This window comes from Saccopteryx leptura, chromosome 11 (assembly GCF_036850995.1).
Source record: "Saccopteryx leptura isolate mSacLep1 chromosome 11, mSacLep1_pri_phased_curated, whole genome shotgun sequence".
Lineage (NCBI taxonomy): Eukaryota > Metazoa > Chordata > Mammalia > Chiroptera > Emballonuridae > Saccopteryx > Saccopteryx leptura.
Window position 1 is genome coordinate 57,027,510 of NC_089513.1, and position 14,599 is coordinate 57,042,108.

At 43.6% G+C, this 14,599-nt stretch overlaps 1 protein-coding gene and 1 non-coding gene across 3 annotated transcripts in view; one reads left to right on the forward strand and one right to left on the reverse strand.

Moving 5' to 3' along the window:
* Positions 1–3,542: 3,542 nt before the first annotated feature.
* LOC136383612 (U6 spliceosomal RNA) lies at positions 3,543–3,649 on the reverse strand. The gene has a single exon (XR_010747437.1). It is a non-coding gene; the product is annotated as a U6 spliceosomal RNA (small nuclear RNA).
* A 1,883-nt stretch (positions 3,650–5,532) lies between these two features.
* Positions 5,533–14,599, forward strand: part of TWSG1 (twisted gastrulation BMP signaling modulator 1) — a 52,737-nt gene continuing 43,670 nt past the window's right edge. Inside the window, exons 1-2 of one of the 2 annotated variants that reach the window (XM_066352617.1) lie at positions 5,533–5,691; positions 7,483–7,637. In XM_066352617.1, coding sequence (XP_066208714.1) covers positions 7,515–7,637 — 123 coding nt within the window. In that variant the 5' untranslated portion in view covers positions 5,533–5,691; positions 7,483–7,514. Of the gene's footprint in view, positions 5,692–5,845; positions 6,114–7,482; positions 7,638–14,599 lie in introns of those variants that run through there. The other variant, XM_066352618.1, reaches the window with a different exon arrangement.

A 14,599-nucleotide genomic window follows, 5' to 3' on the forward strand; every position in this document is an offset into this window, starting at 1 on the left:
ATGGGGAAAGAATGGACGATGCTCTAACCAACTGAGCAATCCAGTCAGGGCTAATTAATTAATTTTTAAATTTTCCATTGATTTGAGAGAGAGAGAAAGAAAGAAGCATCAACTGGTTGTTCAACTTACTTGTTCCATTTAGTTGCACTCATTGACTGCTTCTCCTATACGTACCAGAGTTTGAACCCGTAACCTCAGTGCACCAGGACAATACTATTCCCTGAACCCTATTTATTGTTTTAGAGAGAGAGAGAAAGAGAGAGAGAGAGAGAGAAACATCTATCTGTACCTGTATATGCTCTGACCACGGATAGAAACCCACAACCTTTGTGTATAAGGACTATGTATGCCCTTACTCAGTGGTCTCCAACCTTTTTTGGGCCACGGACCGGTTTAATGTCAGAAAATATTTTCACGGACCAGCCTTTAGGGTGGGATGGATAAATGTATCACGTGACTGAGACAAGTGTCAAGAGTGAGTCTTAGACGGATATAACAGGGAATCTGGTCATTTTTTAAAAATAAAACATCGTTCAGACTTAAATAAAATAGAAATAATGTAAGTTATTTATTCTTTCTCTGCGGACCAGTACCAAATGGCCCACGGACCGGTACTGGTTCACGGCCCGGGGGTTGGGGACCACTGCCCTAACCAACTGAGGGCAGCTCAAAACTATTTTTATTTTAATTCTGTTTTTAAATTTTATCTTATTGATGAGACAGGGGGGGAGGGATAGAAAAACAGAAACATACATCTGTTCCTGTGGGTGCCCTGACCGGGGACGGAACTGTGCTTTGGGATGATGCTCTAACCAATTGAACTATCCAGCCAGGGCTATTTTAATTCTTTTTTTTTTTTTAATTCTAATACATTATCTGCCTTTTTTCATTTTTCTTTCACAAGTATGGAGTAGTTTCCTAGTGATTACATAATATAAGATACTGCAACAGTTTGAATACTGAAACTGTAGCAGGAATCAAAGGAGGACAAAGATGCCCAGACAACTTGATAGAGGAAAAAGGATTTTAATAGCAGTCAGAGCCAACTTCAGAAAAATACAAAAAAAAAAAAAAAAAAAAGCAAGTAGAGCACATGGGGCTGATAGCATCAAAGACACAAGCTTTCCAAAGTTAGATTTCTTTTTTGTGTGTGTATTTTTCTGAAGCTAGAAACGGGGAGAGACAGTCAGACAGACTCCCGCATGCGCCCGACCAGGATCCACCCGGCACGCCCACCAGGGGGCGACGCTCTGCCCACCAGGGGGCGATGCTCTGCCCCTCCGGGACGTTGCTCTGTTGCCACCAGAGCCACTCTAGCACCTGGGGCAGAGGCCAAGGAGCCATCCCCAGCGCCCGGGCCATCTTTGCTCTAATGGAGCCTTGGCTGCAGGAGGGGAAGAGAGAGACAGAGAGGAAGGAGAGGGGGAGGGGTGGAGAAGCAGATGGGCGCCTCTCCTGTGTGCCCTGGCCGGGAATCGAACCCGGGACTTCTGCACGCCAGGCCGACGCTCTACCACTGAGCCAACCGGCCAGGGCTCCAAAGTTAGATTTCTTACATCTTATATACCTTTACAGCTTTAGCTTTCACGTGACAAATGCCTGATTTTTATGACTTCTTTGTTTGCAGACCTACATGACTTTTGTGTCTCCAGGAGGGGAGAGGTAAGAGAGAAGGCCTAAGGGTCAGTCCTTGACTAGAACTCATTCTTCTTCCTGGTACTGCAAGTTTCTTTTAAGGAACTAATAACAAGCAAGGATGAGCTGTGGTTTGTTATTTTTCAAACTTTTCTGTCTGCCCTTACTCCCTCAGTCCTAAACACTGAGGTCACTGGCTGGAGTGTAAGACCCCAGACATTGCAGGCCCCCTTTTTCTGCATTCTTCTGGTTTCTCCTCTCTCAAAACAGATACGAAATCCAGCTGCCTTCTATTATGTTGACATTAAAGAAAATACCACAAATGTAAAACAATACCATTTTTTCACTATTTTCTTTTTGTTTTGAAATATATTTTTGTAAACTGTATCATTCATGTTATCATATAATGGAGTCTGTTTTATTTTTTATTTTTATTTATTTATTTTTTTTGTATTTTTCTGAAGCTGGAAACGGGGAGAGACAGTCAGACAGACACCCGCATGTGCCCGACCAGGATCCACCTGGCACGCCCACCAGGGGCGACGCTCTGCCCACCAGGGGGCGATGCTCTGCCCCTCCCGGGCGTCGCTCTGCAGCGACCAGAGCCACTGTAGCACCTGGGACAGAGGCCAAGGAGCCATCCCCAGCGCCCGGGCCATCTTTGCTCCAATGGAGCCTTGGCTGTGGGAGGGGAAGAGAGAGACAGAGAGGAAGGGGGGGGGGGTTGGAGAAGCAAATGGGCGCTTCTCCTATGTGCCCTGGCCGGGAATCGAACCCGGGTCCCCCACACACCAGGCCGACGCTCTACCGCTGAGCCAACTGGCCAGGGCTAATGGAGTCTGTTTTAAATAAAATAATGAATAAATATTTCTTAAATCTCTCAGTTTTAATTTCAAAAGTTTTGATAGCTGTAGAACACATAAACAAAACCTTGTTAGAGCTCTCAATAATTTTCAAGTGTTTAAAGAGATCCTGAGACCAAAATGTTTGGGAACCTCTGATCTACAACATTATTGTTGTTTTTGTTATTATTATTATTATTATTATTTGAGTGAGAGGAGGGGAGTTAGAGAGACAGACTCCTGCATGCACCCCAACCGGGATCCATTTGACAACCCCCATCTGGGGCCAATGCTTGAAGCAACCAAGCCATCCTCAGCACCTGAGGCTGACTCTCAGACCAACTGACCCACTGGCTGCTGGAGGAGAAGAGGGAGAGAAGGGGGAGAGAAAGGGGAAGAGAAGCAGATGGTCACTTCTCATGTATGCCCTGACTGGGAATCAAACCGGGAGGGACATCCATACTCCAAGCCAACACTCTACCTACTGTGCCAACCTGCCAGGGCCCACATTATTATTATTTTTTCTTTCAATGGCATAAATAACCCAGGAATAGCTCGGCTTCGTTTTCATTTCACAGACTGCTTTACAAGAGTATCTTTTTTTTTTTTTTTGGTATTTTTCTGAAGCTGCAAACGGGGAGGCAGTCAGACAGACTCCCACATGCGCCCGATCGGGATCCACCTGGCACGCCCACCAGGGGGCGATGCTCTGCCCATCTGGGGCGTCGCTCTGTTCCGACCAGAGCCATTCAAGTGCCTGAGGCAGAGGCCATGGAGCCATCCTCAGCGCCTGGGCCATCTTTGCTCCAATGGAGCCTTGGCTGTGGGAGGGGAAGAGAGAGACAGAGAGGAAGGAGAGGGGGAGGGGTGGGAGAAGCAGATGGGTGCTTCTCCTGTGTGCCCTGGCCAGGAATCGAACCTGGGACTTCCGCACGCCAGGCTGACACTCTACCACTGAGCCAACCGGCCAGGGCTACAAGAGTATTTTTATAGTGAAGAGTAGCGATTTTGAAGTTTAATGCAACACACTGTGCTTCACCTCAGTTTCCCCTTTGGGCAGATGCACAAAATATGGAACGCTTCACAAATTTGCGTGTCATCCTTGCGCAGGGGCCATGCTAATCTTCTCTGTATCGTTCCAATCTTAGTATATGTGCTGCCAAAGCGAGCACTACACATTATTTTTAATTTTTTTATTTTTATTATTATTATTATTTTTTACAGAGACAGAGAGAGAGATTGAGGGATAGTGTTTTTTTGTTTGTTTGTTTTGTTTTTTATTCATTTTTTTAGAGAGGAGAGGGAGAGACAGAGAGAGAGAAGTGGGGAGAAGCTGGAAGCATCAACTCCCATATGTGCCTTGACCAGGCAAGCCCAGGGTTTCGAACCAGTGACCTCAGCATTTCCAGGTCAACGCTTTATCCACTGCGCCACCACAGGTCAGGCCAATCATTAGTTTTTCGTTGCGCATTGCGACACCTTAGTTGTTCATTGATTGCTTTCTCATATGTGCCTTGACTGTGGGCCTTTAGCAGACTGAGTAACCCCTTGCTTGAGCCAGCGACCTTGGGTCCAAGCTGGTGAGCTTTTTGCTCAAACCAGATGAGCCCGCACTCAAGCTGGCGACCTTGGAGTCTCGAACCTGGGTCTTTGGCATCCCAGTCCGATGCTCTATCCACTGCGCCACCGTCTGGTCAGGCCACAACATTATTTTTAATAGCTAATTTAGTCCATTGCACTGGAGTGTCATAATTCACTTAACCAGTAAGTGATGCCTAGAATAAGATTCTTTTTTTAAAAATATTTTGATTGATTTTAGAGAGAGAAAGTGGGGGGAAGGGCTGGAAGAAGTGAAATGCATCAACTCAGCATTCCAGGTAAATGCTTTATCCACTAAGCCACCACAGGTCAAGCTAGAATAATATTCTTAAAGTTAATTTGTGTACACTGAATTATGTCTTTAGGATCATTTTCAGAGATTAGTTTTTAACTGTATACTTATTTACTGTACAAAAATGGGCTGACATCAATAATGCAGTCCACCCCCTCAGCCAATCAACTCTTTCCACTCTTTTTCTTCCAATCAACAAAGGGGAATATAAAGTATTTAAAACTGCTACTAGCTGAAGACTTTAGCACTAGGTCACCATTTCCAGGGGGAAAACACCTTGTGCTTCATACCCAATGGGCTCCAACTTAATCACTCTGGAATCTTTTCAAATAGCAAATCCTCAGGGGTGTTGGCAGACACTGAGTGCAATTCTCAGTTGCCTTTATCTATATGCTACCTGTTGGTGAAATTAATTCATTTTCCTGAAATACAGGCTGAAATGAGTGCGGTGTTCCGCCCGCTCAGGCAGCCCTTTCCTACCGAGGAATGGGGTGGGGCGCTGTAGCCATTTGTCTAGCTGTCTATTCATCCTTTCCACAGGCCAGTAAACTCTTTCTAGGCCAGCTCCTATGTCATGTCCTCTCTTGTATTTCCAAAGCTAAGCACAGTGCCAGGCACTAAGGGCACAGAAAATTTTAGTGAACTGCTGAAAGAAGGCTTGACCCCTGGGGATCCTTATTCAGTCGGTCTGATGCAGACCCCAGAAACCTGTATTTTAACAAATCCTGCCACCGACGTCAAATAACAAGGGTTCAAGTCAGCTACTCGACCACTCGGTGCCTCAGTCTTGCATCCCTTTTATAAAGGTGCATACAACAGCAGGCGCACAGAATTGCTGTGAGGATCAGGGAGCCTGTGCACATCATCTTTTCAGTTCCAGGACCAGCACGAAATAAGCCCAGAGAATGGGCCTAACAGTAGGGGGCTGCTGGATGCGGGCAGGGAACTGGGCCGAGAGAAAGCCCGCGTGGGCGCTGGGTGGGTGTGCTCCGGGGGGGTGGGGACCTCGGGCGGGTGCTGGCGGCGGGGCGGGGCGGGGCGCACGCTGACAGGAGCGCCCCGGGAGTGACAGACGCCCCCTGGCGGGAGTGACAGCAGCCGGGAGCCGAGGGCGGGCGGAGGGAGAGGGAGGAGTGCGGGACCGGAGGAGGGAGCGGGGGCGGGGAGCGCGGCGGGCAGGCCTGTCCCTTTAAGGTGTCCCCCGGCTCGCGGGCGCTGCGCGGAGGTGCGGCCTGTCCTCCTCGCCAGCCGCGCAGCGCGCCCCGGGCTCGACCGAGCCGCGCGGAGCCAGGGCCAGGCAGCCTAGCGGTGCCGCGGCGCACGGTGAGCGGGGCGGGCCGGGAGGGTGCGGGCCCCGAGCTCGGCCTGCAGGGACCGTGGCCGTGGCGGCTTCCTAGGGGACGGGAGAGACGGAGCGGCGAGCGCGCGGCCTGAGCCCCGCCTACGCGGAGGACAAAGTGGGGGGACGGCGGCCGGCGGCGCGGGGCTGAGCTGGGCTGAGCTGGGCTGGGCGCGCAGGCCGGGCGGCCCTGGCCCGGACCCGGGGCGCCTGTGCGCGCGTCCTGCCCGGCGGGGCCCGCGCGCGTGGCCTGGTCCTCCCCGCCGCGCCGGCGCCGGCTGAGGAGCCGCGGGGCCTCCGCGTCCCCCGGGTCCCACGGCTCCGGCCGGCCGCACAAAGGCTGCTGTCAGTGCCGTCTCCCGCGGCGACCTCGCCGGTCGCCAGAGCCTCAGAAACTGGTCCTCGGGTAGGAAAACAGTTTTGATGGGATATTGTTCTTAACTCAGAAAAAAGCGAGAAGCCCCTTAAGTAATTACGCTACCTGCTTTGTATCAATACATGTCCCTATTGACTTGAACATCTTTCCGGTAAGATTTTGGGAGTAGGATGAAGACAACCCTAAGAGATGGGGTGGGGGGGCATCTTCTTGGTAGATGTAGGATGAAAACTAGTTCTGGAAAAATCAGTTTTTAAATACCTTCCTCGGCCTCCACAAGTATGTATGTACTGGTGGCTCCAAAAGTCATCCGACGTGGTCTGTGTTGTTAAGTAAATGAGATAATTGGGTTACTAACGGTCTTTGGGAATACTCTGTGGGCCTCAGGAACCATCACGAGGGCTTTCTCCTTCAAAATCGAGTCATGCTTGGTACAAAGCCCTTGATTCTTTTCACCTTACTGTTTTTGCCTTATTGTACTTCGTAATACTTAATATGAAAGTTTACAGCAATTGTAAAAGCCTCATAAACGCACCTTTTATCCCTCTTACGTCAGTAGGCATTTATTTTAATTGGTTCTATTTCGAGGATGTGTTTTAACCCCAAGAAGTTGTATCTTCTCTTTTTTAAAAGTTTAATAGCCATGTTGGTTGTCATATTTTGGGCTGTTTTTTTTTCTTTTAAAACTAATATTTTCTTAATTACTTTGAAGAATCTATGGTACCCGTGGTATAGAATCAAAAGAAGAGCTTCACATTTTAATAACTTAGATTTTGTAATGCAGTTAATAATTTCCTATTCTCTTTGTTATTTGCTAAGTTATTTAAGGAACCGCTATCAGCTTTCTTTGAGCTGTTTCATTCTAATTATGTTAAGAAACTGTGAGATAATCATCATTACTAGAATAACTTGCATTTAAAAATTTGTTTAAATTCTAAAAATGAACATATTGCTAAATGTTTTTAAATTGTAATACAAGTGCTTTTACACAGGCGTAAAGTTGAACAATGAGCCTAAAACTAGAGTTGAATAGTTGCAGTGCAGTTTTGAAACTAGTTATTTGAAACTAGTTTTAAAACTATTGATACACTTTCAGGTTACTGATTACATATATATATATATATATATATATTCACTTTGATTTTTAGTCACCATTTCTAGGTAGTCTGAGAAAGTTCAGTATTATAGATCTCTGAAGATGTCCACTAAGATATTAGATAAAATTGTAGGGAATTTTTCATGTTTGATCTTTCATTGAATGACCTTTAAATGATCACTCAAAATTCATACTTAACACAATGAGTTTTGATTTACTTAGGTTGGTCTTCAATTTTGTATTTGCTTTTACCCTAGCACTTACCTTTGAATGAAAGGTTTCTTTTTCTTTTTGTTTGTTTAGCCTCTGGGATTACTGATTGTCTTTGAAGAAACATGAAGTCACATTGTGTTGTTATGATTACTCTAGCCATCTTGGTGTTCCTGACTTGGATCCCTGTGTCACTGAGTTGTAACAAAGCACTCTGTGCTAGTGATGTGAGCAAATGCCTCATTCAGGTAGGACTAAGAGTTCTTTTTATTAATATTACAATATAGAACAGATATAGAGCAAATATAGACTGCATATATAATACGGTATATCAGGCGAAGGCCTGTACCATGCATGACACAGTGGTCTGGGTTTTTGCCCACATAGTTGTCTTGCCCTGGGCAAGGTCGGAGTCAAGAAGTTCAGTACTGAAAATGATATCCATTTCTACAAACATTACATTACAAAGGTGGTTAGTTCTCTGTTAATATGAATTAAAGGATACCTCTTGTATAATCTAGTTTACATAGCAAAGAGACTCAATAACTCTATTTAGAAAAAAAAAACTAGCTAGCCCAATGATAGACAAATTGTACTCTAAATATAATGTATTAGTTTTCTATTCTATGTAAGAAGTTGCCCACCAACATAGCAACTTTATTCCGTAAACATTTATTATTTCGTGGAGTTTCTTAGGGTTGGGAATCTGGGAGCAGTTGCACTGCGTGGTTTTAGCTTGGGGTTTCTTATAGGGTTGCAGGCAAATTGACATCTGAGGTTGAAAAATCAGCTTCTGAGATACTTGATAATTACCTTTCTCAGTCATCAAGGCAAGCCTACTGATGTTAGCTACCACTGTCGTTTTTCTTAAGAGAAGAATGAGTTTAAGTAATGTAGCTAGGTTCATATAGCTAGTAAATGTTTACAGAATGTGGTCTTAGACTCCAAAGCCTGGCCTTTCCACGAATCAGACTGGTTATTACTCTTCATAAAGTTGTGTTCATTAGTGGTGAACGTCATATCTTACATAGCTGTTCCTTTTCCCATCCTATTTAGACCATCAGCAGTCTTGTGCCCTTTTGTGTGTTTTTATTAGCCTCCCTATAGTTATTGACTATTGACTGAGACATTCAGTAACCACACATACTAGACTTCTATGTAAGTATGAGTCAGCTGCCTCTTGGCTGTAAACCCGACATGAGAGCAGTTGTGTGTATGTATACTAAGAAGTAATAATGATTTTGATAGATCAGAAGCATCTTGTATTTATTCCTGATACTTTGGTTCTTCTTATTAATAGTTGAAATTCTAAGAAGCCTGGCCTTCATGTCTGTGGTGTTTGCCAATGTCTCAACTCTTGACTCTTTCTTTGCATTTCACACCAAAACATTTGTCTAGAGAAGTTTGTTGGTTGAGTGGTTGTTTTTTTTTAATATGTTTACTCTGAACATTTTCAAGCACAAGTAGAAGAGATGAGGGTAGGATGAATAGTAGCTATAGCAATCATTAACTCATGGTTACCCTTGTTTTATCTATACACATTCCCCTACACTGACCGCCCCAGCTTTGTTTTAATTTCAAAGAAATCTCTTATAGTATTTTGCCATAATTCTAATACCTATCTCTTAAAATACGAGCCCTTTAACACATAGGTAGTAGTAATTTTTAAATTACCAGAGAGGGTGGAGGGACAGAGAGAGAGAGAGAGAGAGAGAGAGCATGAACTCATTATTCCACTTCGTTCCATTTAGTTTATACTTATTAGCTGCTTCTTATATGTGCCATGACCCAGGATGGGACCCACAACCTTGGGATGATGCTCTGTCCACTGAGCCACCTGGCCAGGACCTTAACAATAACTCTGTAATAACACCTAATTTTATACAGGGAAGGTTTGAGACGGCATTTTTACTTAGGCTCGTGCTGGCTGACAATTTTGTAGTCTGTATGTGAATTTCAGCTTTGTGCTGTGTGTGCCTACTTCCAGGTTTTTTAGTATAGCTTCATTATTTATTAATAGAAACAAAGTCTCATAACAATTTATATTTAGGTGGAAAATCAATTCCAAATTAGTTTTTTGACTTTCCAAGTCTATAATTTCTATTAGTTCGAATAATGAAAAATTAGATTTTATTTAAAATACCTTGGTTGGTAAGGGAGTATAGAAAGCTTTTGGTTAATAACGATAAACACTCTCAAAGGTTTTTTTGTTTGATTGTTTTGATTTTTATTTTAAAAATTCATAACACAAAATACTTCAAAAAGTAAAGAGTGCAGTATAAGTGTAAAAACAGGAAAATCAAGTGAAGGTTCACCTGTCAAATGGCAATTCTAGTAAACTCATTGAAAAGAAGCTAAGCCTTTTTTTTTTTTTAAACACTAATTCACTGATGCTAATATTTCTCAGATTTCTGTTTTTCCTTCAGAGCCAGTAATCATCAGATCTTTTTATGGATTAATAGAGACAACTCCTCTGGTGCATAGTGGCATATTATTTGAGGTTAAAATTATGGAGGTCTCGAGTATTAAGGATTTTCTTGTTTGTTTTTTCTTTTCTTTTTTTTTTTTTTTTTTCCAGAGACAGAGAGAGAGTCAGAGAGAGGAATAGATAGGGACAGACAGACAGGAACGGAGAGAGATGAGAAGCATCAATCATTAGTTTTTCGTTGCGACACCTTAGTTGTTCATTGATTGATTTCTCATATGTGCCTTGACCGAGGGCTACAGCAGACCGAGTAACCCCTTGCTCGAGCCAGTGACCCTGGGTCCAAGCTGGTGAGCTTTGCTCAAACCAGATGAGCCAGCGCTCACCCCGGGGTCTTGAACCTGGGTCTTTCCGCATCCCAGTCTGATGATCTATCCACTGAGCCACCGCCTGGTCAGGCTTGTTTGTTTTTTCACAAATGCTTATTGGACATTGAAGTAAAATGAGATTAGTTTCACCATTTGACTGGTTCTGGACTCCAGAATTCCAACAGATTATTTCACATTCTGAGCTTTACTTTCCTTGTATTGCTCTTACTATGTCTATATAACAAACCACCCCAGCCTGACCAGGCAGTGGCGCAGTGGATAGAGCGTTGGACTGGGATGCAGAGGACCCGGGTTCGAGACCCCGAGGTCGCCAGCTTGAGTGCGGGCTCATCTGGTTTGAGGAAAATCCCACCAGCTTGAACCCAAGGTCGCTGGCTCCAGCAAGGGGTTACTCAGTCTGCTGAAGGTCCGTGGTCAAGGCACATATGAGAAAGCAATCAATGGACAACTAAGGTGTTGCAACGCGCAATGAAAAACTAATGATTAATGCTTCTCATCTCTCTCCGTTCCTGTCTGTCTGTCCCTGTCTATCCCTCTCTCTGACTCACTCTCTGTCTCTGTAAAAAATAAATTAATTAAAAAAAAAAATTTAAAAAAAAAAAAAAAAAAACCACCCCAAATATCAGTGGCTGAAAACAACAGCATTTATTTTGTTCATGAATTTGCAGCATTAGCTGGGGCTGTTTGAAGGCTGGAGTCTGGAATTATTTGAAGCAACACTGTTAACTAGAACTTTCTACTATGGTAAAAATGGTCTACATCTGCCCTGTCCAGTGCAGTAGGAACTAGCCACATGTGGCTACTCAGTACTGGAAATATGACTAATGTGATTGAAAAACAGGTTTTACAGTTATATTTTATTTTAATTAATTTAAAATTAAATAGCTACATGTGACTGACTAGTGGCTGCTCTATTGGACATTGCAAATCTGAAGGCTCACTGGTAAGTCTTAACTCTGGGCTAGTAATATTTTCTTTCCTTTCTCCCTCCTTCCCTCCCTCCTTCCTCCCCTCTCACCTTTCTCCTCTGTCAGTATAGTCTCTTATTTGATCTCTGTGGCTTGCTGGTTTGAGACTAGCCAGATTTATTCTTATTGGCTCACAGCTTCCAAGATAATGTCTCATATAAGAGAGCTGGGGGAAGCTGTGTTGTGTTTCAGGGAGTCACTTTAGAGGTTCTGGTGTTACTTTCTCCGTAGTTGTAGGGAACATAGGCCCCACCTCTGATGGAGGAGTATGGATGTCATACTGAAAAGAGAATGCGGATGTGCTATACTGGTGTGGCCCTCTTTGGAAAATACATCTGCCACATCTTAACTTTAAAATAAATTATTTGGCTGGGTGATCTCAAAGTTTCCTTTGGTTTTATGCAGTTCTAAAGATATAACTATTATGTGTTATGTATTCTTTTTAACCCAGACTATACAGGCCTCTTTTTAAAACGTGAAATTGTTAGAAGGATACATAATGAAAAATAAATCCCTTGACTAATTCTCCCTACTCCTCATTCTGTTACTCAGGGAAAACCACTGTTAATTTAGTAACTGCTTTTTTTTTTTTTTTTTAAGTGAAGGGAGGGGAGATAGACTCCCACATGTGTCCCAACCTGGATTTACCCAGCAACCCCTGTCTAGGACTGATGCTTGAATCCACCAAGCTATCCTCAGCTCCCAGGGCAAATGCTTGAACCAGTTGAGCCACTGGCTGCAAGAGTTAAAGGGAGAGAGAAGAGGGAGAGGGAGGGGAGAGAAACAGATGGTTGGTTCTCATGTGTACCCTCATGTGTTCTATCTCACAGAACACACCAGGCCGAAACTCTATCCACTGAGCCAACTGACCAGGGCCCTATTTTTATTTCTTTTAGTGATTTTTTTTAGCCATATGGCTAAATTATATGCTTATATTACTGTTTGATAATTTATCAATTCTAGATATTATATATCTAAAACTGCCTTTCTGCTACATTGTATTAGGACATAGCTCAGTTACCATCCTCTCCTCTGCCCCCCCCCCACATTTGTTTCACTGTTTTTAGTTTCTCTGTTAGTTACCTTTTTAGTTTCTTTTTAGATTTTATTTGTTGATTTTACAAAGAGAGTAGGTGGGGTGGGGAGAGCGAGAAGTATAGTTGCTTCTCTTTAATTGTTCATTGCTTGCTTCTCGTGTGTGCCTTGACTGAGCAAGCCCAGGGTTTTGAACTGGTGATCTCAGTGTTCCAGGTTGATGCTCTATGCACTATGCCACCACAGGCCAGGCACCTTTTTAGTTTCTACAATACAGTTAAACCTTTCTTGGCCCCCCGCACGGTTGGCTCAGCGGGGGACCCGGGTTCGATTCCCAGCCAGGGCACATAGGAGAGGCACCCATTTGCTTCTCCACCCCTGCCCCTCCTTCCTCTCTGTCTCTCTCTTCCCCTCCCGCAGCCAAGGCTCCATTGGAGCAAAGATGGCCTGGGCGCTGGGGATGGCTCCTTGGCCTCTGCCCCAGGCGCTAGAGTGGCTCCGGTCGCAGCAGAGCGACGCCCTGGAGGGGCAGAGCATCGCCCCCTGGTGGGCAGAGCGTTGCCCCTGGTGGGCGTGCCAGGTGGATCCCCGTCGGTCGGGTGCATGCGGGAGTCTGTCTGACTGCCTCTCCCCATTTCCAGCTTCAGAAAAATACAAAAAAAAAACAAAAAAAAAAACCCCAAAAACAAACAAACAAACAAAAAAAACCCTTTCTGTCCTGTTCTATCAGCCAGAAACACTATCTCTTGATTCATGATTTAAAGGAGACTTAGTAGCCCTGCTTTTTCCTTTTAGAATTTATTTTTTATTTTTTTAAATCAGTAGACAGAATATAAATGTTTTAAGAAGAACTGTACATTTCTTTACGGATCTAGAAAAGGGAAGGCTCCAAACAGAGAGAGAGAGAGAGAGAGAGAGAGAGAGTGTGTGTGTGTGTGTGTGTGTGTGTAGGAAGGCAGAAAGATGAGAAGCATCAATTCTTCGTTATGGCTCCTTAGTCTCCTTAGTTGCTCATTGATTGCTTTCTCATATGTGCCTTGATGTGGGGTGGGGGGGGGGGGCTGCAGCAGAGTGAATGACTCCTTGCTCAAGCCAAAGACCTTGGTGAGCATCAAGCCAGTGACCTTTGGGCTCAAGCCAGTGGCCATGGGGTCATGTCTGTGATCCCACGGTCAAGCTGGATGAACCTGTGCCTCAGACCGGCGACCTTGGGGTTTTGCACCTGGGTCCTCCCGTCCCAGGCTGATGCTCTCTGTCCACTGCGCCACCACCTGGTTGGGCCCAGACAGTCTTGAGAGATCATACTGATCACCATACTTAACAGCATAGAAAGCAAGGATATCAGTTTCCTTGCATTTGTGAATACTAACCTCAGAATTTTCTGCTTTTAAAGTGTCTTCTGATGGACTGTATAGAAGTCTGTGGAGGATGGGGTGTATGTAACCTATACTTATACTTTTATATTGCTAAGCTTGACAACAATCTATGTTTTGAGGGACAGCATGTATGGTTAGAGCATGAGCTCTGGAATCAGACTGTCTGAATTTGAATCCATTTTGCCATGTACTAGCTGTGTAAACTTGGGCAAGATAGTTAATCTTTTAATGCCACAGTTTCCTCATCTATAAAATAGTCATATAACCCTCCCTACTGTATTATAGTTATTGTGAGGGATAAGGTACTTGGATCAGTTCCTAGCATATAAGTGCTCTGTCAGTAAATTTTATTAGTCTTATTTCTCTGTTTTGTAATGATATTTGAATCTTTCCTGCTTTATTTACTGATATATTCTAAAACTACCAATCAGTAAACCATGTTAATATTGTAGTGATTATATATTGACTGTATAGTCATTAATTACATTTCCTTTCTTGAGTGACTTTGTTTTTCTTGAGTTTTAATTGTCTTTCTTGAGTTTGCATCATTAGTCATTAACACCTTATGTTGTTTTAAATTCTTAATCTCTTCTCCCCACAGTGGAGCCTTCAGTCTTATTTTAAGACATAACTGATTGCTTCTAGGTCTGAACTAAGCTGTCTTATAGTGGATTCACATTGTTACTGTCCTAAATTGGTTCCACTATTCCTTTGATTCTGTGTCTTGTTTTTTCTAATTTACTCATTTTTGTTGTAACATGCCTTAAAGTATCTTCTAGAGCAGTATTAGAAATAAACTTTATGGGTCCTGAATATTTTGAAAATGTATTTATTTTCATCTTATACCTGATTGGTGATTTGCCTGGATATGGAATTCTATTAAAATCTTGTTGGGGGTAACTTTGAAGACACTTTTCAAATGTTGTCATAATACTGGCATTCCATATTGCTGATAAATCTGATGATAGTCTGTTTTTTACTCTCTGAAAGGGACTTTGTTTCTTCTCTCTGGAAACA